Consider the following 26,678-nt stretch of genomic DNA (forward strand, 5'->3'; position numbering starts at 1 on the left):
GAGAGAGAGAGAGAGAGAGAGAGAGAAGTGTGTGTATGTGTCTGTCAGAGTAGGGGGCAGCAGCAGACAAGAGTGGATCCTAGAAATAGTGAAAGAATAGAGCTTGGAATTTAATTTGGCATGGGGAGAATTAAAGCTAACAAAGAAATATGATGATATTGTGACCCAGGGAAACCTGGATAGATCTTTATTGATGGAAATGTTGAAAGGAAAGGAAACAGAAAACAAAAGGAATTTAATCCAATTCCTTCTTCATTTTTGAGGAATAAATGAGAAGATAAACTTGTCTAGACAAGATGAGGAATTTGGTTTTCTAGAGTTGCTGGCAAAACATCCAAACTTGAATATTCTTTAGCATGCCTCAGGATACATAGTTCTAGAACCTAAAGTTGTTTTATAAGAGGCTGTAATTATGGTATCCAAGTAGTTCAGGCTCCAACACTTCCCCCTACTTGTCAAAAACATCTTTGCATATTTCTGCAGTCTTTATAACCATGCTTTTAAATGGCCACATCATTTGAACCAGTAAAAAGATCACAATTTATCTATGTATTCCTATGTTTTACTTTTTGTTAACATTAATGCTACAACAAACAATGGCACTTATGTAGCTTGTTATTGAAAAGTGGGACTTCATAGTTTCAGAGAAGTGTAATTTGTATTTCTTTTGATTACCAGTGAAAAACCCTTTGGGGTCTTAGTAGGCTAAAAAAATTCAATTTGTATGAACACATATTTATCTTTGGTCATATCTGTCAAATATTTTTCCTAGCCTTTATTTAGGCTATTTCGAAAATATGCAGAACTTTTTTTTAATATATAGCCAATTCTGCTGTAGTGCCCTTTTCTCATTTTGTTTTATTACATCTACACTTAAAAACGGCTTGGAAATACCAATCTTCTTCTAATTATTCTACTGTTTGACTTTATTTAAATCTTTTCACATTTTAAATTAACTGGATATACATATAAGTGTATTAAAAAGCTGATAATCAGTTATATCCACACTATTAGATCTCTACCTGTTCTAATAACCTGTAACATCATTTAGTACACATCATGTCCTCTTTGAAAAATAGACCGTCTGAATCTTCTGCTTCACTGATTAATGTACTTCCCCTTACGTCAGATCCATAATGGTCTGTCATTGATCTCACATTTCTAACATATGCAGTTAAATTTTAAATAAAGCCTGAATAAAAATATACCAAAATCCTGTATGAATATACTAAATATAAATGTCAAGAAAATACATGACATACTTACCACTGGTTTGACAATGTTGGAAAGAAGCGCTTCAAATGCTTTAGTTTCTTCATCTTTTTCTTAAAAAAAAAAAAAAGTTTTGAACTTAAAAGCAATCTCCTCTTTCTTTCAAATATATCTTCTAAAATTAAGCTGGTATTTGAGATTTTTAGTTTCCAGTTTTTACTTTGCTCATACTCAGCAGTTTGTGGCCCTTCAGCATTCTTCAGTTTTTACTTCTATTTTAATTGTGATTACTAATCATAACACCACTATGTATAGATATATCCCTTTATACATATGAACTAGTAAGTTTTCCTATAGAAAGTATATTTTTATTCATAGTTGTAAATATTCTTTCTCTGGAAAGTTCTCATTTGTCAATCTCACACCTCTTAATAAATTGACTTAGTATTTTTTCATGACATGCCTTACTGTGGCTTGCAAGATAGCAATATAATTGGCTTGATCCTAAATTATAGCTACCATTGATAGACAAAAAACTGTAGCTTAACTCTTTTGAAACATCAATGCTGAAAAGAATGATCAGGAGGTCTCAAACGCATGGAGGACAATTTTTGTAAATGTTGTTAATACACAAGTCATGAATGGTTAAAGCATTATTTGAAATTTATTGGTAGAAAATGAACATTTTAAAGAAAAAGAAGGTGGGAAGAGTTATCATGGCTTATATTCCCTCAAAGTTGGAGGCATTTTAGGTCCTAGTCATATATTACTGAACTGCACTATTTGTTAATTCAGTATAAGAAGTATTAATTTAAATAAGCATATCAAAAAACTGAGAGAGTTGTGGTTACTGATGTTTGTAAAATGACCTGTTAGGATGCTTCATAGTCTATTTTGATGAAACTTTAATTTGATGTGTTCTTTTAGAAGTTAAAATAGAAAGCCGGGCTTGGTGGCTCAGCCTGTAATCCCACGCCTTTGAGAGGCTGAGGTGAGTGGATTGCCTGAGCCTGCGGGTTCGAGACCCGCCTGGGCAGCGAGACTTCATCTCTACAATAAATCAAAAAATCAGCCGGGCGTGGTAGCGCCTACTCGGAAGGCTGAGGCAGAAGGATCGCCGGAGCCCAGCAGGTGGAGGTTGCGGTGGCCGGGAGCGGCCACTGCACTCCAGTGTGGGCGACAGAGTGAGACTCCAACTCAAAAAAAGAAAAAAAAAAAGAAGTTAAAATAGATATATCAGTATCAAAGAAACCCAAAAGAACATACATAACAAATCACAGTAGTCAAGATAAGCAGTAGTTGGAAACCTAACATTATAGTCAAAAGTACCTGGGTACTAACTCCACAATGTAGGCACATGAAAGACAGGCTGTTAACCCAGTTTATATTAACTTACAGAGATTGAGTCTAGTATGAACAAATAGTAGTGCTCAGAGTTCATATGGTAGAAGTCACAGGCTAGGGCAAGAATCCAAGAGAAACGAGGAAGAAATAGAGAATACTCTATCCTAATTATAGAGTAGAGAGAGATGGGTGAATGAATAACTGGTTGTTATCAAGGATTTACATAAAAAGAAATAGGCTGAGTGCAGTGGTTCATGGCTGCACTGGGAAGCTGAGTTGGGAGGATCACTTGATTCCAGGAGTTGGAGACCAGTCTGGGCAACATGGCAAGACCTTGTCTCTATAGCAAATAAGAAAAAAAAAAAAAAAAATAGTGGAGTCTGGAAAAATAAAAAAAAGTAGTTCCAGCTATCTGGGAAACTGTGGTGAGCTATGATTGTACCACTACACTCCAGCTGGGAAACACAGTGAGACCTTAACCTAAAACAAAAATCAAAAAAATTATGGGAGAAAAAAAGAATTTTGATTTTTTAAAAAACCAGTATCAAAGTATCTTTGATATTGCTGTATCAAAGGCCCAGAAATAGAAGAAATGGAATCTGGACTGATGTTATGTGAATCTTCCTATCAAACAGAAATTTCTCTCAATCGGTAAAGTTTATGATGTAGATGAAATTAAGAATTAAGGTTTTCCAAACTGTCAAAAGCAGCAGCCTGGTAACAATTTAGGTTCTAACTTTTTTTTCATATTAAGGAAGTACTAAGCTATGAATTTACAGTTTATTTGAACCATGACAAAATGACTAAAAAGTCAGAATATACTTTCAGTAGGTTAAATAATGTTGATGATAAGCATCAATAAAAATATTTGGGTATTTTAAATACTCATAGTTACCTTCAATTTCTGTATCAACTTGTGCACTACCTTTCCCCCTCCCTGACTTGTTTTTTGCTGATCCTGGGTTTATACCACTAGTATTCTGCCCTTTTATAAATCCATTATGTTCATGAGTTGGAGAAGGGCATTTCTGGGGTGATGATGGTGGACTACTCATTTTATCTTTCTGTGTTCCTTGGCGATCCTTTAATTTTTTCTGCAAACGCTCATACGTTTTACTAGATCTTTCATCTCTAAAGTTGGACCTTCCATGTGTAGAGTGAGCATCTAAGAAGAAATTAAAAAAAAAAAAAGTTAAAGAGATCACTTTTTCTCCAAATAAGTTTATGGCACAACATGAAAAAAGAATAGAAAATAAATCTATCACATAAAACATATTATAAAATATTTCAACAGGGAAGAGCTATTAGTAAATTCATTAATGAAAATCCTATCATTAAAAAATATTTTGAAGAATTTCACAAAATAGTGCTGTTTTTGTATCTGTACTAACTGAACCAACCTTTATGATTTGATTATAATTATGCATATCAAGGAAATTTACAGAGAAATTTCTTTTCTTCTTATTCCAACTATTAATCACCATAGAAACAGTTTGGTGGTATGCTATGATTATTGTAAGTGAGAAATGAGACTTGAACTGAGCTGTCAACCATTATTTTTCTTTCTTGTACCTGTTACTTTTCACATCTCTTTCAACATCAAACATATAAAGTAGGTAAAAAGAAAACTACTGCAAACCCCAATTTCCTTATGATGCAATAAAGCAAATCATCATTGAAAAAAAGCGTTAGGAGTTAGCAAAAAGAAATGAATTAGATTGTTTTAACAATACAGAATCTACATATGAAGTTTTATATCTTCAGATACTATAAACTCAAGATTATGATTTAGAAGAATATATTCATTCTAATAAAAGTCACATGGCAATATAATTGTCAATATGCTCAACAAATATCCATTCAATTGTACCCAGAGTTTATTTTTATTTTAAATTAACAATAAGAACCATAGGAATTTGGATATCAACATGTAAATAAATGTGGATCCCTATCTTACACCATATACAAAAATTAACTCAAATTAAAGACCAAAGTGTAAGGGCTAAAAACTATAAAATTCTTGGAATGAAATAAAGATGTACATTTGCATGACCTTGGATTAGGCAATAGTTTTTAAAATGTTAGGCAACAGTTTCTTAGATAAGACACCAGAAGTATAAGATTGTACCAGAAGTACAATCAATCAAAGAAAAAATTGGACTTCGTGAAAATTAAAAACTTAGTTCTGCATGAAAAATACCATGAAGTGAAAAAACATGGGAGAAAATATCTTCAAATCATATCTCTGTGACATTATTACTACCATTTGTTGTTTCTTTTATGTGATAGATGATAGCATCTATTATTAATATACCCAAGCAAAGAATGTCCAACTCAATAAAACAGGAATATTTTTAGATGGCTTACCTACATCTCCATACACTTGTGAAGATTGATACTGTAGCATATTCCCCAAACATATTAATTACCTGAAGGCAAAGGCTATGGCTTATTCTGTATTTTTCAATCCCTCACAGAACCTAGCAACCTTGGGCAGTGGCATCATAGCCTCCATGACTTAACAATGGTATAGTTATTCCTGGCTGAGGAGCCTAGACTGCAGGACAGAGGAAAAACCTCCTATTTAATGTGGTCTCACTAAATGATATAAGTTACATGATGTCAGTTACTTCCCCTCTTTGATTTTCTGTTTCCTTATCTGCCTTGAAGCATGATCATGATGATGAAACACCTAACATAGTGTTTGGGTAAGAGAAAAATGACTGTGACATCATTACCATTTGTTGTTCCTTTTATGTAATATGTTCATGGCATCTATTATTAATATGCCCAAGCAAAGAATGTCCAATTCAATAAAACAGGAATATTTTTAGATATCTTACCTATATCTCCATATACTTGTGAAGACTGATACTGTGGCATATACTGTGCTGCCATGTCTCCAGCTCCAGTCACTGGTGAGTACATATGGCGTGGGGGAGGGGGCATGATGGCTGGGACAGGAATGAAACCAGGCAGAGCAGGATGTGGACGGTGGAGGACTGCATGCCCACCATGGTGAAACTCTGGTGCCTGAGGAACCACAATAACTCTTCGAATACCACTGTCTTCAATAACCTACAGAATAAGCATTCATTTAAAAGTTTCTTACATAGAATATAAACAATTTTTCTGAAACATATTAGAGCTTTTATACCATTAGAAGTTAATTTTAAAAATTCAGAGAATTAGCCGGGTTCAGTGGCTCAGCCTATAATCCCAGCAATTTGGGAGGCTGAGGTGAGTGGACTGCCTGAGCCCGCGGGTTCGAGACCCGCCTAGGCAACTTGGTGAGACCTCATCACTACAATAAAATCAAAAATTAGCTGAGCGTAGTAGCGCGTGCCTGTATTTCCAGCTACTCGGAAGGCTGAGGCGGAAGGATCGCCGGAGCCCAGGAGGTCGAGGCTGCAGTGGCCGGGAGCAGCCACTGCGCTCCAGTCTGCGTGACAGAGTGAGACTCTAGCTCAAAAAAAATCAGAGAATTAACATTAAAGTAACTTATTAGGTATATATGAATTAGCATTAAAAACAACATTAAGTAGTTTCTGTTACACAATTTAATATAAGTCTTGAAACACTGATGAGACTACCTAAATGATAATATAAGCAATGAACTAGGATACCAGTATTTATTCTATGCGTTATGTGCATTTAGTGATGTAATAATTTTGGTTCAGACATAAGAAGGTCAGGAATTAATTTCCTTTTCTATATTATGACTAGGAGTGGGGGAAAACAAGTTGTGGAAAGATCAAAAAGAAAAAAAAATGGATTCAGACATCTAAAGATCAACAACATGCTAGAGTTTAGATCCAAAATGCTTATGATCATTTCAAACATCAAATATTAGTAACTCCCAGTTAGAAGAAATGTGACCTGGTGCGGTGGCTCACACCTGTAAATTCCAGCACTTTGGGAGGTAGAAGTGAGAGGATTACCTGAGCCCAGGAATTCTAGACCAGCCTGGGCAACTTGGCGAGACCTTGTCTCTATATACAGTAAATAAAGAAAAATTAGCTGGGCATGGTGGCGCACACCTGTAGTTCCAGCTATTTGGAAGGCTGAGGCAGAAGAATCACCTGAGCCCAGCAGGTTGAGGGTGTGGTGGCCATGAGCATGTCACTGTACTCCAGCCTGGGGGACAGAGACTCCGACTCAAAGAAAAAAAGAAAAAGAAAAAATGTGTATGGCTCTGAGGCTTAGAAATTACAAATTTTTAGAAACAGGAATCCCATTATAGGAATAGTTTTTTTAAATGGTAAGATTTACTTCCTTTGAATCTCGCTAGAGTTGCAAAGATACAAAGGAAAGCCTAAAAAACTATAGGACTTTATCTCAGAATTAGGAATCCCTCCACTAAAACCTCCCTTAACCTTTTAGACTTAAATGGCAACTATCAAGGCCTAATAAATGGCTAATAATACCTTACCTCAGGAAACAGAAAATATTATTGTATTATGTCCTAATTTAAAGGCAAATTCTGATTTTCAGGAGGGCAAAGTTTTATTATGCCTAAGGTTAGCAAATTTTGTTTATAAACATGTATATGCTAAGTAGATATAGGTGTACTAGAAAACACATTTATATGGGTATAAATAAACCTAAATTACAGACATTAAATAGATTATTAAACTATCCTAACCTACTAAAGTATGATATGATTCACCTAACACAGAACTAGAAGACCAAAAGAATTCACTGTTCATGTGCTGGGTCTAGAACAACAATGCCTTGAGCCACCAGCAAAATACATGCCTCATACCCATCTCTCTCTATTGAACTCAGTTCTAAATTTCAGTCTCTGGCAAGTACATATGATTGGTGGAAACTAAATCCTATCTAGATCCCTAGTTGAAGGGTATATGGAAACTATTTATAGATTTTTAGCCTATGCCTTATAGGAAGGTACATTAAAAAGCAGTTTAGAATGGATTCTAAGTAAGCCAAACCACAGTATCCCTTACAATACCACTTTCACCTTTATCACTCTCCAATTCATAAATCCTAAAAGACTCCATTTCTGACAGGGTTATACTTCATATTCATTCAATCTGGTTCCAACCTACATTATAGTCATATCTACCTTTTTTTAAAATTTTTTATTTTTTATAAAGAGTTGAGGTTTCACTCTGTTGCCCAGGCTGAAGCGCAGTAGCATTCTGAAAGTTCACCACAACCTTGACCTCCTGGGCTTAGGCAATCCCATCTTTCTGCCTCAGTCTCTCAAGTAACCAGGACTACAGGTGCATGCCACCATGCCTAGCTAATGTTTTTTTGCAGAGATAAAGTCTCACTATGTTGCACAGGCTGGTCTCAAACTCCTAGGCTCAAGCAATCCTCCTGCCTTGGCCTCCCAAAGTGCTGGGAGTACAGGTGTGAGCCACCACGCCTGGCTGTATCCTTCTTCTGTACCAAATTTGGAACCCTTAATTACAGTCAGACTGGTATAATTAAAAAAAGAAAAATCTATCTTCACATTAACCTACAGACTTCTGCATCTTGTAGTTTTGTTTATACGATTTTTCTTCTTTACTTTGCTTCCCCTCAATCTATAATTCTATCTATCCTTCCAAAGCTAGCTCTAACTTTACCACCTCCACTCATTTAAAAAATAATTGTTTTTCAACGAAATAAAGACATTGATAATTTTTGAGAGGAATACCATAGAGGATGTATTTGTGGGGGAACACATACTAAGAGGCAAAAACAAACACAACAAAAGTAAATTATCTTGCATGTTACAAGTGATAAATATTATGAAAAAAGCAGAGCAGGTAAGGGAGGGGAACCGGTTACAGAATAAAGTAGAGTGATCAGGATAGACCTTACTGACAAAGTGAAATTTGAGCAGAGAATTGAAGTCAAGAAATCAACCATGCAGAAATCAGTAAGACTGTTCTAGGCAGAGGGAACAATAAGAACAAAGCTCTTAGGAAGAAGTGGGGATAACTATTCTTAAGGAATGGAATGAAGTCAGTGACTAGATAAGTGTAAAGGGGGAGAAAGCGTGGAAGCAGATGAAATCAAAGAAATGAAGGGGATATGGGGTGGTCAGGTCAAGTAGAGTCATTTGGGTTACTATTAAGGGCTTGGTCTTCAGGATTTACTCTCAGCAGAATGGGAAATCATCACAGTGCTTTGGGTAGAAGAGTGATACAACTTAGAGTTTCCCAGTAAGGGATGTCTTTGCCCCTAGAGGACATTTGATAGTGTCTGGAGACATTTTTCGTTGTTAATAAAACTCTGGCATACTACTGGCATCTAGTGGGTAGAGAGGCAGGGATGCTGCTAAATAACACAGAAGACAATCTCCCACCATAAAAAATCATTCTGCCCAGAACGTTTGCAATATTAAGGTTGAGAATTCCTGATGTAATCTTTTACTTGATAGGATTACTCTGGCTGCTGAGCTGAGACTTGATTGTAGGAAGAAGAGGGCAAAAGCAGGGAAATCATTCAGAAAACTACTATAGTCATCTAGGTAAGAGATGATGGTGGCTTGGACTAGGGTGGTAGCAGTTGGGTAGTTGAGAAGTGACTCAAATTCTGCATATATTGAAAAGTAGAACAACAAGATTAGCTGATGATTCTATGTGGGAAGTGAGAAAAAGAAGTTAGGGAAGGATAGTGTTCCATCAACCATGATGAAGAAGGCTGTAGGACAGAACAAGTTCTTTTCAGGGGAAATGATTTGGAGTTTCAGGTTTTGCACTTGTGAGTCTGGTAAATTTATGAGACATCTCAGTGGAAATACTGAGTAGACTGTTAAGATATACTAGTCTGCAGTTCCAAAAAGATTGGGAAAGGATGACCAAGCAAGGTAGAAGGAAAACCGAAAGAGTGTGCAGTCTAGAAGTTTGGTGAAGTATATCAAGGAGGATGGACCAACAGTGTCAAGTGATGCTGACAGGTCAAATAAGATGAAGACTAAGACTTGACCACCGGATTTAGCAATGGAGACATCACTGTGACCTTGGATAATAGCAGTGTTGGTGTAATCATAGGTTAAAGCCTGACTGCAGTGGGTTGGAGAGAGAAAATGAGGAGAAGAATTAGAGAGAACTGAGCAATTTTGAAAAGGTTTGCTGCAAAGGGGTGGCTGGTAAGAGCAGTGAAATCAAGAAACTTTTTTTTTGTTTTGTTTTTAATAAGAACAATTACAAGAAGCTAATAATATTAATGAGAATAATCCAGCAGAGAATAAGAAATTGATGATGTAGAAGAGAAGAAAAATGCTAGAGTAATGTCCTTAAATAGGCAAAAGAGAATGTGTTTTAGCACTCCAATAGGGACACTAGCTCTGTACAGGAGCAGCAAAGTTTCTCTGTGTTACAGATGAGGACGCAGAGTTTGTGGATATTGATGAGAAGGTAAAGCAACTGCAGATATGCAGATGCTGGAAGAGATGAGAGGTTAGGAGTCTGTGGAAGGTTCCTTTTGATTGTTCCTTCGTGAAGCCTTTCCTAGGTATTATAATCTCAGTGACCTCCCCTCTTGTAATTTCTATTGCAGTTATTCTGTGTCACTTGTTTAATATTTATAACATTGACGTGTTTGTTAACTTTTCAGATGTATATGTCTTACTCTAAACTTAAGTTTCTCAAGGGACATATGTTAATTATTTGATCCTCCTAACAATGCTAAAGTAGGTACTACAATTATCTCAATTTTGCAGATGGAGAAACTGAGACAAAAGGATGTTAAATAACTTTCCCAGGGTCACAGAGGTGGTAAGTGAAGGAGCTAGTATTTGAACTCAGGCAATTTGGCGTCAGATTCCATGTTCTTACCCAGTTTGTGCACATAGAATTCATAGGTCTTGCATCTTTTTTTGGTTTACAACCCAAGATCTCATTTGGTTAAAAAAGAAGTGGATAAGTTATTTATGAAAATAAAACTATTTTTCGGCTAGGAAAGAACATTTAAAATACAAAGATGAGCTTGATGGGAGACAATAGGGAGTTACTGTTTAACAGATTCAGAGTTTCAGTTTCAGCAAGAGGAAAAGCTCTGCGGATGGATGCTGGTGATGGCTGATGTAGATTACTTAATGCCACTGAACTGCACACTTAAAAATGGTCAAGATGGTAATTTTATGTTATGTGTATTTTACTATAATTTTTTAAAGACTTGAAAACCTAAGATGTAGGCAAGGGAGGAAAGAAAAGAAAAGAAAAGAACCAGACCAGAACCAGCACAGCAGGGAGAACTCCACTACTTAAGTAATGACCTAAGCAGTCAGTAATTTCAGATAGAGCCAGAGACCTCAAAATGACTTGCTAAGTCTCTAGAGGCCTAGGTGCTGAGAAATGGCTAACCCATGTAGATGTCAGATTTCACACCAACAGGGTACACTGATGATTAAAACAAAATCAACAAGTTGCAAAAAGGAAAGATAGATACAGCCGGGCTCGGTGGCTCAGCCTGTAATCCCGCGCCTTTGGGAGGCTGAGGTGAGTGGATTGCCTGAGCCCGCGGGTTCGAGACCTGCCTGGGCAACTTGGCGAGACCTCATCTCTACAATAAATCAAAAAATTAGCTGGTCGTGGTAGCGCGCGCCTGTAATTCCAGCTACTCGGAAGGCTGAGGCGGAAGGATTGCCGGAGCCCAGCAGGCGAGGCTGCGGTGGCCGGGAGCGGCCACTGCACTCCAGTCTGGGTGACAGAGTGAGGCTCCAACTCAAAAAAAAAAAAAGAAAAAAAAAAGGAAAGATAGATACAATTCCCATTAATCTATGTCAATAAAAGTTAAAACATAGATAAGGTAATAAAATATAATTAAATTGGGCTATCAGCATAGTTTAATCACTTAACCACAGATGCCTAATATCTAATTAGGCAAAGACCTGTTTTCTTTCCCTTACTGAACACAGACATAATTGAGAAGGGTTCAATTGTGGTCACCATAATCCACATTTCATAAAAAACAGTTAAGAGAGTCATTACAAGATGGAAGAACTTTTGATGTTACCTTTCAGGAGTTCTATTCGGATAATTTATAAACTTTTCTTGATAAGTCACTAACTTCACTAAAATATCAAGTGTTATTCTGTTCTGCAATACAATTCTCTTAGGGACTATAAGTTAGTACCACTTGCCAGTGAATTACTAGTTGCCTACGCCTGTCATCATCTGCATCATGTTAAAGTGTTACAGTTTTTGGTTTTGCTTTCCCATTTGATGTTTTAGTTCAGTTGGCACATATTTCTGTCTCTATGCAGTATGTCAATCTCTCAAAATCTTCTCTTCTTATTTTAAACTGCAAAAATAAAGCTCATCGAGTCTATGCCTAAAATAAGAACTAGGCAGGTACCAGAAATGGCCATGGAGCTTATCTATGAGTAAAGTACATAATCTTTTGTGTATGGACTATGTATTGGATTATGTATCCTCTTTTCAAACAGTTTGCCTCTTCTGAGGCTTCTTTTCTACTTTTTAAGTACAAATATACCTGGTATGTAACAACTGAAGTTGCTGGTTAAGTATGACTAAACCCAAAGCATTAAATATAGGTAAAATAATAATGATGTTTAGAAATTATCTAAAAATATTCCAGTAATTTAAAAACTGAAAAAACAATTGGCCACATGTTGATAATTGTTGAAGCTGGATTTGTGGGTTCAAGGGGTTTAAACATATTACTCATTCTACTTTTGTAAAAAAGTTTGAAAACTTCTATCACAAAGGAGAAAAAATGCATAGAAGAAAGTGACAGTAGTTTATGCACTAATAATGCTGGGGAGGGTGCAGCTGTCATATGTAGTGGGAATGCAACTGACAACTTTACTGGAAAAAAACTTAGTATGTATCCAGAGCCTAGAAAAAATTCAAATCCCATGAATTAATATTCCATTTCTAAAAATTCACCCTAAGGAAATCAGAAACACATACTAAGATTTGTGCAGATAGTAACTCTACATTTATAATTGCAAAAGAAAAATTGGAAAAAGTCTAAATATTCACAAAATAAGAATAGTTAAATAAACAGATATATATTGACACACAAGATTATACAAATTCTAAAACTTAGGTTGCTTTTGAAATATATTCAATGGTACAGGAAAATGGCCATATTAAGTGGGAACATTATACATATTTAATAATGTTTATGAAGATTTTGTAATTAGACAAAAGTTCAAAGGGAAACTTACTAAATATTTACAGAGAGTATTTCTGGGTTGTAACACTCAATGCATTTTTCCCCCCACCTTTTTCTATATTTTCCAAGTTTTCTACATGATCAGAAAAATAGGTAAAAATATACTGCTATCCTTGGTCTTTATTACTAAATATATTATCCATATTTTTGTTTCCCTACCTCTTCCTATATTTTCCAAGTTTTTATTGCTAAATATACTTTACATATTGTTTCTCTACCTTTTTCTACATTTTCCAAGTCTTTATTACTAAATATCTTTTCCATATTTTGCTTCCCTACCTTTTTCTATATTTTCCAAGTTTTCTACCATGATTGCTATCCTTGGTCTTTTTTTTTTGAGTTGGAGTCTCACTCTGTCGCCCAGACTGGGGTGCAATGGCCGCTCCCAGTCACCGCAGCCTCGACCTGCTGGACTCTGGCGATCCTTCCGCCTCAGCCTTCCGAGTAGCCGGAATTACAGGCATGCCCGGCTGAATTTTTGATTTATTGTAGAGATGAGGTCTCACTGCCCAGGCGGGTCTCGAACCCGCGGGCTCAGGCAATCCACTCACCTCAGCCTCCCAAAGGCACAGGATTACAGGCTGAAACACCGCGCCCGGCAATCCTTGGTCTTTATTACTAAAAATATTTTCCATATTTTGCTTGCAAAATTAATATTCCTTTAAAGTTAAGCTTCTGGCAAACAATTTCATTTTGCCTTCTGCATTAGTTTTAGGTCTCCCTATCATACTGGACAACATCTATACAGCGGCATGATTTATAAAATACTGTTTTCTGAAAAAAAAATGACTTTAAAAAAGATTCATTATTCTGATCCAACAACTGTAATCATGTGTACAACTGAACAATCAAGTCTATTTTTCTATTTAAGAGCTTTCGTTGTTCATGAGTGGAAAAGAAAAAAGTTGTTCTTAGGAACCCTATCGTTCTGGTCACAGGGGCATTCTACACCTCCTACACAATGCCAATTTTCTCCTCATAACTTAAGGTCAACGGAATAAAATAATCCAGATTCCCCCTACTGTTGAGTGTACTGTAGAAGTATCAGAGCAATAAGGTACAAAGATTACAAAATAAATAACAATGCAGAATTCTTGAATAAAAATGTAAAGGAAGCATACCAGAGGAAGCAGGTATTTGCTTTGCAAATTTCAAATGAGGAAAACAGAATCAATTACTCTCAAAGTTACTCAAGGCCTGATACTCTGGATGTCTCATGTTTCTCTCAAAAATGAAGTTAAAAAATATGAGATTATGATGACTTCATATCTGAAGTGCTTCTAAATTTAACAGGGACATACAATTGGTACAAACATCACAAATTTGAAGGGTGATACATCAACTTTCAATAAAGTAAATCATATTTTTTCATATATTTTTCCTATAAGTACTTTCACTAAATCTTAATCTTATTAAAATCTATCTTCTAAAACTTTTACTTTTCTGTTCCAATATGCTCTTAGATAGCAATGTTATATTCTCAGTGATGAATCTAAACAGTCTCAAGACTGGATTTTAATCTTTTCAGTCCTTGCTTGGCTGATCAAATTTTTAGGAAACATTAATTTGCTAAATCTTATTAGTATATACTGAATTATTAGAAACATGATAATACAGCAAAAATATTATTTGACCATCCTTGGACCATTGTCCTTAAATGACAGATACACATAATCAAGGGAGGGAGGTGACAAAATTTGTTGCCACCAGGGGTGATCAGCGTTTAAAAGTCTATAGATGGTAGTTATTTATGCCTGTGCTACTCAATTTCTACTGTGTCAAATATGTCCTGTACTTTATTATAGCCATCTATGTGTCTTAATACTTGATTCAACTTCCAGCCCTCTAAATTTGCTAACATTATTATTTGCTTATGAGTCAAGTTTTGTACAATTATCAAGTGCTTAGTTGTGCCTAGAACCTGGCTCTTGATGATAAATGTTTTCTAAATTCAGAAAATGTGTATGTCAAGTGTGTTTAGACAGTGATATGAAAATGCAAGAATATAATCTTATAGACTGAGTACTTAAATTAATTAAAAAATGATGAGACTAGGTTTTGGTTTTTGAATTACCATGTGTGCTTAAAATGATACATTTTCTAGAGAAAATCTTGGTCTTAAATTAAGTCTGGTAATAGTAGCCCACTAGCCTCACATAATTCTTCCAGTAAGATTATTGTTAAAGTTCATTAGTTTGTGTGACAACTATTTATAAGATACCTACTGCATTTGGGTTACCACAAGAATGCAAAAACAATGAGAAAAAGCAGCTCCTATCCTTAAGGAACCTAAAGTCTTGTAGGAGTAAAAATGCATATACAGTCATCCCTTGGTATGCATGGGGGATTGGTTCCAGGATCTTCCATAGATGCCAAGATCTTCACATGCTCAAGTCTCTAATATAAAATGGTATGATATTTGCATATAATCTACATACATTCTCCAAAATACTTTAAATCATCTCCTGATTACTTATAATACCTTATAATACAGGTTCACACCTGTAACCCCAGCACTTTGGGAGGCAGAGACAAGAGGATTGCCTGAGTCCAGGGGTTCAAGACCAGCATGGGCAACTTGGCGAGATCTCATCTTTACAATAAACCAAAAAATTAGCCAGGTATGGTGGTACACACCTGTAGTTTCAGTTACTTGGAGACTGAGGCAGAAGAAACATCTGAGCCCAGTGGGTTGACACTGCAGTGGCCGTGAGCATGCCACTGCACTCCAGCCCGGGTGACAGACTGAGATGCCAACTCAAAAAAAATAAAGAAAGAAAGAAATAGAATACCGAATGTATATTATTTAAGAATAATGACAAGAAAATAAAGTCTGTACATATTCAGTACAGTCAGTACAGACACAATTTTTTTTCCAAATATTTTCAACCCGTGGCTGGTTGAATTCATGGATGTGGAACACATATATGTGAAGAGTCAACTGTACATACAATAATATTAGGTGGTATGTATTACAACCAATAAGTGATATATTAACTTGATCTAGGCCCTCAAGGATGGATAAAATTTCAAAAGGTAGAAATAGGAGATGAATAACATTCCCTAAATAACAGCAATAACAAAACAATGGAGAAAAAAACTTAAAAACCAGTGAGCATGTGAGAAGTCATGTTCAGCTGCAAAAATTGATACATATTTGGAAGTATCAAGAGAATGGTGCAAAGGCAAACTAAGACACAACTGTGTAAAGCTTTAAATGTCAAGAAATCTAGTCTTTCTTGAGTGGACAAGTCAGTCAAAAGTTCTTTATGACAAAAGAAGTGCTATAAGAAGGTTATTTTTGTGGTTCTTGACCTAAAGATATAGAATCTTAACTCATTTGATAGATTTATAAATACTTATGGAGTCCCTACTATATGACAGGCACTGTACTCAGCACTGAGGATATAAAGATGAATAAGAATCCTATATAATCTAGATTTCTTACGTCTCTTACCTCATTCCCTATTATTATGCCTTGACTCAGTCCAGCCATACAGACCTCCTTGCCTCCAGTCATACTGTTATCTTAGGCCATTTGTACCAACTATTTCTGTTCCCAGCATCCTCTTTCCTCAGACAGAAGCATGGCTAACTCCCACTGTTTTTCAAGGCTTGGGTCAAATCGCGTCTTTCCAATGAGATCAATTCTGACCACTATATTTAAAAATGTAACCAGCTGTTTTCTATTTTTTTCCTCATATCACACTCACAATCTAACACATTATATAATTTATCCACTTTTTGTTTGCTTCTCCCCCTAAGAATGTAAACTACGGAGAAACAGGAGTCTTTGCCTCTTTTATTTATGGATATATTCTAAGCACTTAAGAGTGCCTGACAAATATGAACACTCAATAGGTACGTGTGGACAACTGTTAAACATAGGAACCATAAGAATTCATAATCTTCTTAGGAAAGAGAATTAACAAACTATGATAAAATCATTAAAAGAGGAATATACATTAACATGCCATGAAAGTCCAAAAGGAGACACCTGGAAAGGCTCAGGGGAAACTGTTTCTAGAAGCTCTGATGGAGTAAAAGGAGAAGGATAGAAGTTTGCTACAAAAGATAAAAAGGTATCGTAAGCTTAAGATAACCTATAACTGCATTAAAATAACTTGTCTTAATCATCTTTATGTCACAAGCTCCCAGTACAGAGCTTGGTACATGATGTCAATCCAAAAATGTTTGTTGAACTGAACTATGCTAGAGACTGGTCTTTATGTAAGTGAAGCAAGTTCTGAGAAGGAGCAAAGAGAAGTAGAAAAAAATTAGGATAGCATTATGTCAAGGAAATCTTCAGTAAGTCTTATTAGTAGTGTTTAAATTTTAGACATCAAAGAAGATGAGACTGGTAAAAAGGCCTTTGGATTTGGGACATAGCAGACAGTGTACGGTTAATAAAGGCAGAATGCAGACTATATTAAGGTGCCTGTGTTAAACAAAATAGAGACAGCGGAGACTATTCTTCTGAAAAGTTTACAAGATACTTTCAAATATGCTATTTCATATGTTATCATCTCATCTTAAAATGAGGAAACTGAGACATAAGGAAGTTGATTTTCCAAAGGCTATGCAGCCAGCAAGGTTTTGAAAAAAGATGCAGCTTTTCTGACTCTAAATCTCATTACAGTCTCCCCCTTCAAGCAGGTTCTTTTTTTGCTGTCATTCATAAAGTGGTGTGCTTCATGGAGTGGGTGGAGAATCCAACAAAATATCCCACCAATATTCTGGCAAAATCAGGGAAGAAGTAAAAGAGGGCCTGAAGAAAACTTCAAGTGTAAATTCCAGGCTAGGAAGAGAAACTGAGTATTTTCCAAAAGGGATTTGAGGCAGTAAGTACAGACTATAGAAAGTCCCAGTAGTGAAAGATATTGGACACCTGCAGATCTTGTAGTTTAATTGATTTTGCCTGTGTATGTAAGTTAGCCACACTTCATTCTTTAAGTCAGAGTTTCCCAGCCTTTGTGCAGAAAGGGTTATATGTGTGGTGATACTGGTCCCCTCAGCCCCTAGGGCTGTAGGTTTAATTCTCAACTACTTACACAACATGCCTTACAGTCATTATCAGTGTCTGAGAGCCATCGTGTGAATAAAGTTGGATGTATTGCCTTGAGTTACTTCTAAGCAAATGACTAATTGAAAAAATGTTAGTGTAGGCATCTTTACAACTTAAAAATATTATTTACATAAGTTACATATCCAGGGAACTAAAACACTAGAATAAATTTTCTATTGTAATTTAATACCTAAAGACAAGGCCAAATAATGAGTGCTGTCAATAAAATGTTTTCCTCCTTTCCAAATGTACTGAAATACTTGAAATATACTTACCACAGATGTACTACACTAGATAAGCCTTAAATGATATTTACTCATCAGAATCAAAGTTAAAGACAGTAATATTATCATTACTACATAAATATAAATATAAAAATAACAAAGACATACCTGTGGGGCATATCCAGGAGGCACATAGATAGGAGGCACAGTACCATTTGGGGATATCATTGGAACCTGAGCAGGACCTGAATGGTCACAGAAATTATTTATTAATCCATAAATGCTTATCAAGCTAAAGGTAAAAACAATTTGAATTAAACTTTTTTCTTTTTTTAGTCAAGAGTCTTACTCTGTTGCCCAGGTTAGAGTGTACTGGCATGAACAGGGCTCACTGCAGCCTATACCTCCTGGGCTCAAGTAGTTAGGACTAAAGGCAGGCACCGCCACGCCTGGCTAATTTAAAAAATGTTTTTGTATAGACAAAGTCTCAAACTCCTAGGCTCAAGGAATCCTGCCACCTCGGCCTTCCAAAGTGCTGGGATTATAGGCATGAACTACTGTGCCTGGTCTAATTAAACTTTAAATACTTCATCTAAACTAAAAACTCAAGCCAACAGTGACGATATTACTATGAAAAGAAATTCAGATGATTTACCTCTATAATACCAGTTTATCTTGTAAAGTGCACCCTTTACCTACACTTGTGTTTCTTAAACTTGCTTGGTAATAACAGTTGCCTTGGGGAGCTTTTAAAAACATGAATTCTTATTTAGTATGCCTACAATGGGGTCTTGACTCATTATATTTACTTTACAAATATCCCAGGTGACTCTTATGCTAGTGCAAGTTTAGAAACACTGACCTAGAGGAAAATCAAACTAAACTTTGCTTATAAATCAATGAAAAATATATACAGCAAAATTTTCAAAAGTAACAGGAAAACAGTAAGAAAGCTAAGAGTAAAAAGCAGTAAGAACAGTCAGGAATTTGGGACTTGACTGTTAGGATTAAAAGACTCTTTTGCAATGTCTGAGTCACGTCTGTGGGTGCTTAAGAACAAAGAGAAATGCCACACGTGTATATTTCCCCAAAGAAAAATCATTTTGCTTTTTTACAGTGAAAAGTTCTAAGAAAGAAAATTCAGCTTCTCTTATTCTACACTTCCTTTCTCTTTTATAGTGTTATATTTTCCAAATAACTTTTTACAAATATTATCTCTAGTTTTCATTCTCTTTTAACCTTTCTGACAGCAAACTAAGCACTTTAAAGGTTGTGTTTCATGCTTTCTAGGAACTAAAATCTCACTTGCTTTTTATAATTTTAACAAAAGTATCTCACCACCTTCGGATCCTTTTTTCTTGTAACTTTAGACTGCTGTGTCCTCTCACATCCACCAGTTTTTAATGACTTGAAATTAAACCTTTTCAAAGAAAATACTTATTTCTAGGGAAATAGTGCGAAATTCTCACGAAGAATGTAATAATATATGCAGAATCACAATCGACTATTATATAATGGCTCCCAGAAAAGAAATGGAGAAGCTTAATTGTAGGACGGAAAACAAACAACCTTCACTGGTAACATTACACATACTTCAGAAAACTAGAATAAAGAACATGGAGGTCACAGCAAATCCGGATTACAGCCACTCTGCCCTTTCTAGGGAAAGCAAGCAGTGAGGACAGAACCACACAGTGGTGATGGGGGAGGGACAGAGAGATGAGAGTTAGAAAGAGCAAAGAGAATACAAGAAAAGAAGGGTGAAAAGGGGAAATACTAAACAGTGGTATGGAAAATAGGGAGAGATGAGAGATGTCAGAGAGGAAAAGGGAGGCATAAGGGAGGAGATAAGAGGGTGTTGAAGGGAAGGAGGGAGAGGAGAAGAAAATGGAAGGGCAAGGGGAGAGGGAGAGAAGTGGAGGAATGGGACGAAGGAGGAGGAGGAGAGGAAAACACAGAAGAGGTAGGGAGGGGAAGACAGAGTAGGGAAGACTAGTGGTTGGGAGAAAATTAGGAGTGTGTGTAGAGACTGCTAAATTACACTATATAACATCTGGCTATGAATAACTTCAACAAAATACTCTTTCCATTCAAAACAAGCTACCAAATCCAGAAACCGTTTAGAATATTATCTTTATATATAGCTAATACTAACTTACCTTTTATACTTTTTTCTCCTCAAAATCATTCTATCATTATCATCATCATCCCCATTTTCTAGATGTGCACATTGAGGCACAGAGAGGTTAAGTCTGCCCAAGTGGGGTTCAAAACCAGTTTCATTTCTAAGAATATAGCTCTACTATATTTTTAGTAAACATTAAAATACCATGTATTCTTGGCAACTAATGATTTTTGAGGCTTAAGAACTATGCTTTAATGCCTTATGGAAAATTAAGGCCTTAGTTGTCTTTATGCCCTTGAAAGGCATGAGAAAAAGGAGGAACAAAATTCTTTTAACTTTAAGCAACTATTACCTCTTAATTTACTATGGCAAAACTGTGAACTGCTTTATACCTCTAAGCTGAAAGGCTTCATTCAAAGCTCACCTTTTAACTTCTATATTCTAAACTCAAAAGAAATGAGCACAGCTTTAAACTAATGCCGGTTTACTTACATTAGTTAACTTATATAAAACTACTACAAACTGGCTTCTGAATTTTCAGAGTAGGCTTAGATATTATTCATAATATGTAAAATTTAGCTGAGAACCAAAAAGAGAAATTCACTGAAAATCATATTTGTAATCTTAGTAAAGAGCATTAACATTTATTGAGCTTTTACCATATGTACTGGGGACTGTGGGTCCTTTTACATGATGTCAAATTTAATCCTTAGATCAAGTCATTAGAACAGGTGTTTCACCATCAGAGTAGTAAGTTATTACTAATTCCATTTAAAATTGTAAGACCACTACTTTGGTTTACCCTCCTTTTACTAGAAATATTACTATATAAATACTATGTAGTTACAATTCCAACCACAGCTTTGACAGCTGCTAAAATAGTTTATAACTTAGTAGTATAAACTTCTTCTTTATCCTTTAATTACACTTAAGTATGATACTGAAAACAGAACAAACATAACCTAAAATAAACCAGTAGTAAATATATTACTAGTTATTGTCCAGGAATAATACTGATTAACTTACTTCCCTGAGGCAAAAATGCACATGGTTTAAAAAAAAAAGACAATTTATTGGTACCATTTAATACCTAAAATACTGGTGTGAAGTAACATTCAGCACTGCACAGAAACACCTATTATATAAGTATAGTAAATACAAGTATTGATATTCAAAGCAAACCTCTAGAGCCTGCATATTTAGTGTAAATGTTTGATTATCACCTTAGTTTCAACAATACTTTCAAATTTAGGAAGCAATAAAAGATTAACTAAAAACCGACTTAAATTTGTATGCAGTAAGAAAGATTTTTGTCCCTAGGAAGAAAATAAATCGATTATAGATTGTACTATTAAATGCATGCCTGACCCAAGAGTAGCAATATCTGAACAATTGTGGATACATCTAGCAGCTCCTTCAGAATCCATGTGATTTAAGCAAAATCTACCCCAAATCATAGAGCTATTCATATTGTTAAGGGTGTATTTCCTATCCCAAAAACCTGCAGAAGAGGAAACAATTCTAGCCAATTGTCTTAAGAAATTGGAGAATCTTTTCACCCCGGTTCCTTTAGAAGTGCCATCAATGACTTGAAAAAGATATTTCATCTAGTATAAGCTAAATACTTATTTTTTATTGTTAATATACATTAATATTTAAGTGGTTTTTTAAAGATCAAAATTACAAATTTGTCAAAGAATTTTAGTTCTTAAAATGCAACGTGCTGCTGACGTGCTACATTCTCTTTATAAGCAAGCTTTCACAATGGCTTCCAAATAATCTGATGCCAATTTTCAGGTTTTAGCTATAAAAGAAAAAAACGAACAAAATAAAAACCCTAGAATGAAATAGTCTGTGGAATATAAAATCAGCCTAACTCTAATCTTTTTATAACTACATAGCAAAATTTAAAATATAATTATAGCAATTATATTTGGCATCTATATAACAAAAAACACACGGCATGACCTTAGATTAATACAATGATTTCTAGGTCTTAAAATAAAAGCAGAACATTCGAAAACAGCCAGTAAATCTTACCACTCATTTTGTTTTTACAGTAGCAGCAGAGAACAAGAAAATCCAACAAGGAAACAGCGTAGTACACGTTAACAGCTTTAATTGGAGAACGGTTTCTTTCTCTCTCTCTTTTTTTTTTTTTTTGCAAAGCTGTAAGAGGAAAAGATCCTTTGACCGAATCACGTGATGGTGACCACGTGACCTGCAATGAACCGGGAAAAGGGAAGGGGAAAAAACGGCAAGCTTTTCTGCTAGCAGCGTCTCTGCTCACAGCGTTTCTGATTTCGAAAAAATGATTATATGATTTCTATTGGGACTTCTCTAAATTTGACCATCTTTCAGAGTTCCTTATGAAACAATTCAAAAGCTCACTAAAGTATAGCTTACAGAAATATATATTTGATGTAAAAACGACTGTCACTCTCCTCCAGTAACACCAGACACTGTCTTCTAATTTAATATTTTATTCATCTAGCCTGCTGCTGATTTTCATTTAGAAAATTTGCAACAAACAAAACATGTATTAGATTAAGATACTCATTCTGAAACGTCATTGCAAAACTTAATCCACTCTCCATAGCCAATTCTTAAGGAATACCCACAATATACAAATAACTGTATAGACAATATAGGCTTGATAGGTTCCTTAAAGGTGGGATTTATGTCTCAGGCTGATATTTGCCTCTCAAGCTAAGAAAGGCTACCACTTATATTGTTGGTTTTGGTTTTTTTTGTTCTGATTTTTTCAAAGATTTAACCTGGCCTGGATATTAATGCAGGTGCTTAGCAGATGACATTCTCACCCACATCCACAAATCTGAAAAGACAGACTCAGGTGCAGGTTCAGAGCTCTCTAGGTTCAGAACAAGTAGAGACCAGAAAGGAGATTAACGACGTACAGTTAAAACAGAGGAAGAAAGACTAAGAACTGTTGGATACCTTTCATTACTTTATGATGCTATGTAAGTTCAGAGTATACATATTAACAGCTAATACAAAATATACAGGTAATGATAATGATTATAATTTGTAACAAGTTGTACATTGGAAAGAAAATGGATTTATAGTTTAATAGCAAACTCAATATTTAGTTAGCAAGACAATTTACTGCTCTTCTTTGAGTCTCAGTTTCTTTCTGAGAAGAGGTTAAATTAATCAACCTCACAGCATTGTTGTGAGAATTCAATTAGATAAATTTAAAGTACCAGTTATACTGGTTGATGTCACTCAATAAATGATAATTATAAATGAAAGTATGATCACCTTTTTTTTCAAAAATAATAATTATATGGTGCAGAATATGTGCCAGGCACTATTTCTTGTGTTAACTCAATCCTTACAAGTGAAGTAGGCATCATTTCACAGGAAACTGAAACACAGAGCAGTGAAGTAACTTGCCAATAGCACACAGTGAGGCAAAGGCAGGATTATCTAATGATAAGGCTATATTTTTTAAAAAGTATAAACTGTACTTAAAGGCCCTGTCTGTTAAAACGGTGGAAAAGAACTGGGATAACCTAGAGCAATAGGTCTCAATAAATACACTCCAGACACCCAGTTTCACAAGTAGGGAAGGGTAACTGGTAACTTCTAAATTTCTACTAAAAGGCAAGGTTGCCTTGAGGAACAAGACTAAAGAGCAAAGAGAAATGATCTCAAAAGAACCTGCTTGTAAATGTCAGACCCAGCCTCTCTGCAAATCCAACCACACCTCTGATCTTCATTCAGTCCCTAAACAAAAAGCAAGCCTCTGCAGCCCACCTTCTCATTTTGGCTTTGTGTACTGTTTCCATTTCTTGATTCTTTCTTCAAGTGATGATCTCCTTTCCACTGTGCTCTATTAGAAATTCTTTTTTTTTCCATTATAAATTCTCCTATACCTTCAGTCTTTTTACAGAATACCTGTTCCCCTGCTGCCTTTAAATGAAACCTGACTGGCCCCTAGCAACCTTCCCAGCAGCCCCTTGGGAGCAGAGGCTTTTCACTCACTCTTGAAGCAGTGCTGGTAGACTCCAGATACCCCAAGGCTGCTTCTCATCACTACAGTTGTTCTTGTTTCATGCTAAAGTTTTTTTTTCCCTTGAGATCATGGCATATCACCCTCTTGCCCTTCTGATTGCTGCTATGCGCAGACCACAAGAAGTTTATTCAGAACTTTGGCACTGTACTCAGTTTTCTTCTCTATCCCAACTCTTGACTATTAGCACAAAGACTTAAATATCCAAAACCTAGGTTTACAATTTTTTTTTTTGAGTCAAAGTTTCACTCTGCCACCCAGGCTGGAGTACAGTGGCACACTCACAGCCACTGCAGCCTCGGACTGCTGGGCTCAAGCAATCCTTCCACCTCAGCCTTCGAAGCAGCTAGAACTATAGGCACACCCCACCATGCCTGGCTAATTGTTTGACTTATTGTAGAGATGAGGTTTTACCAAGTTGCTCAGGCTAGTCTTGAATTCCTGGGCTCAGGCAATCCTCTGGCTTCAGCCTCCTGAAGTGCTGGGATTACAGGCATGAGCTACCACGCCCAGCATTATTTACTTATTTTTTTGAGCCTGGGTCTCACTCTGTTGCCCAGGCTAGAATGCAGTGGCATGATCATGGCTCATCCCAACCTCAAACTCCTGGGCTCAAGCAAACCTCCTGCCTCAGCCTCCTGAGTAGCTGGGGCCATAGGGGCACACTACCACTCCTGGTTAATTTTTTGTAGAGAAAGGTCTGGCTATGTTGCCTAGGCTGGTCTTGAACCCCTGAGCTTAGGTACTCCTCCTGTCTCAGTCTCCCAAAGTGTTGGCAGTACAGGCATGAGCCACTGTGTCCAGTCATTACTTTTTGTTTGAAAATAGTTTTCTTTAAAAAATAATCACATATATTTCTAAGCAGTATTGATTTGTTTGCTTATGAGTTTTATAAAATTATATGGCTTACAGTCTTCAGTAACTTACTTTATGCAGTATTATGTTTCTAAGATTTAACCATGTAGTTTCATATAACCATAGTTTCCTCATTTTCATTTATTTTTTCATGTAAATAACTATAATTTGTTTATTCTGTCACTAACTTTTGGGATCTTTCCAGTTTTGTTATTTTGTTTTGTTGCTATCATTCACTTGCCATTTACTCAACAAACATATATTAATTGCCTACAATGTGCTGTTACTGTTCTGGGCACCTGGGATATATCGATGAGTGAAAACGAATAAATACTGTATCCCTGCCCTTGTAGAGTTTGCCTTGGGGGAAGAAAATAATTAATAACATGGCAAATAAGTGAACCATATTCAAGGAAATCACAAAGTATGTTTGAAGGTGATAAATGTTATAAAATAAGAATAGTAAAGAGGAAAGTGAGCACTAAGGTAAGTTGGTGAGGGGGGAGATTGAGGACAGCAATTTAAAATACAGAGATCGGTTTAGGTTCAGTGAGAAGGTGACATTTGAGCAAAGACTTGAAAGGAGTGTGTGAGTGAACCATGTGGAAGGATACTTCTATCTGAGGGAAGAATACTCTACAAAGAGGGAGCAAGGCCCTAAGGGGGAATATTAGTGGCATGTTCACGACATAACAAGGGTCCCAGTGTCACCAAAGTAGCATGAGTGAGGGAGAGAAAAGGAGAGAAGTTAGAGTGACAAGAGGGAAATGAGTTAGATCCTGTTGGGCCACAGTGGTTACAGTTTGGCTTTTACTTAAGAGTAAAATGAGGATCCGTTGCAGGATTTTAAAACATGATCTAAATTATATATTTTTAAAAAATTCATCTGACTCATACATGTTGGTGGGAATATGTTACAATCATTTTTCAGAACCAGCAACAACAAAGTTGAACACAGGCATGCCCTATGTTCCAGTAACTCTACTTCAAAGTATATAAACAATGGAAATGCTTACATATGTTGCCAACCAAAGGATATAATTTAGAACATTCATAGCAATACTCATTTATAATAGCACTAAAGTAGATATAGCATATTTGGGGACAATCAGGTTTTCAGATGTGGATGTTATATTTGAAATGTCCGTTATTCAAATGGAGCTCTCACATAGCAGGAAGTTGGTTTTACTGTTGTGGAATTCAAGGAAACACCTAATCTGAAGATATAAATTCTTGAATCTTTAGCATATAGGCTTTAAATTCATGAGACTGGACGACACTACCAAGGGAGTTAAAGTAGACAGAGAAGACATTCTAATGCTTTAGATAGGAACATGGATAAAACATCACTGCTATAAACATGTATCGAATATCTCTTGGCCCACATATTTAAAACTTTCTTTAAGGTATATACCTAGGAGAGGAAATGCTGGTTCTTAGGGTTATGTGATTATTAATTTTTATAGGACCATGTCAAATCGTTTCCTGGGTAAATCAATTTACATTCCTATCAGCAAGCCATATATAGGAGGTTCCACTGATTCACATTCTCACTATTGCTTGGCATTTAGATTTTAAAACTTTTGCAAATATTAGCTGGGCACAGTGCCTTATGATTGCAACCCCTGCACTTTGGGAGCTGAAGCGAGAGGCTCG

The 26,678-nt window shown here is 35.9% G+C and overlaps 1 protein-coding gene across 3 annotated transcripts in view; it reads right to left on the reverse strand.

Moving 5' to 3' along the window:
• FNDC3A (fibronectin type III domain containing 3A) overlaps positions 1 to 26,678 on the reverse strand; it is a 153,676-nt gene that overhangs the window by 54,522 nt on the left and 72,476 nt on the right. The window contains exons 1-5 of one of the 3 annotated variants that reach the window (XM_008051762.2): positions 22,172 to 22,296; positions 18,175 to 18,251; positions 5,400 to 5,634; positions 3,452 to 3,721; positions 1,267 to 1,325 (exon numbers count right to left, since the gene is read on the reverse strand). In XM_008051762.2, the coding sequence (XP_008049953.1) occupies positions 1,267 to 1,325; positions 3,452 to 3,721; positions 5,400 to 5,634; positions 18,175 to 18,251; positions 22,172 to 22,178 (648 nt within the window). In that variant the 5' untranslated portion in view covers positions 22,179 to 22,296. Of the gene's footprint in view, positions 1 to 1,266; positions 1,326 to 3,451; positions 3,722 to 5,399; positions 5,635 to 18,174; positions 18,252 to 22,171; positions 22,297 to 26,678 lie in introns of those variants that run through there. The other 2 variants (XM_008051761.2, XM_008051763.2) reach the window with 2 other exon arrangements.

This window comes from Carlito syrichta, unplaced genomic scaffold (genome assembly GCF_000164805.1).
Source record: "Carlito syrichta isolate Samal-C Ts95f unplaced genomic scaffold, Tarsius_syrichta-2.0.1 Scaffold232015, whole genome shotgun sequence".
In the NCBI taxonomy this organism is placed as follows: Eukaryota; Metazoa; Chordata; class Mammalia; order Primates; family Tarsiidae; genus Carlito; species Carlito syrichta.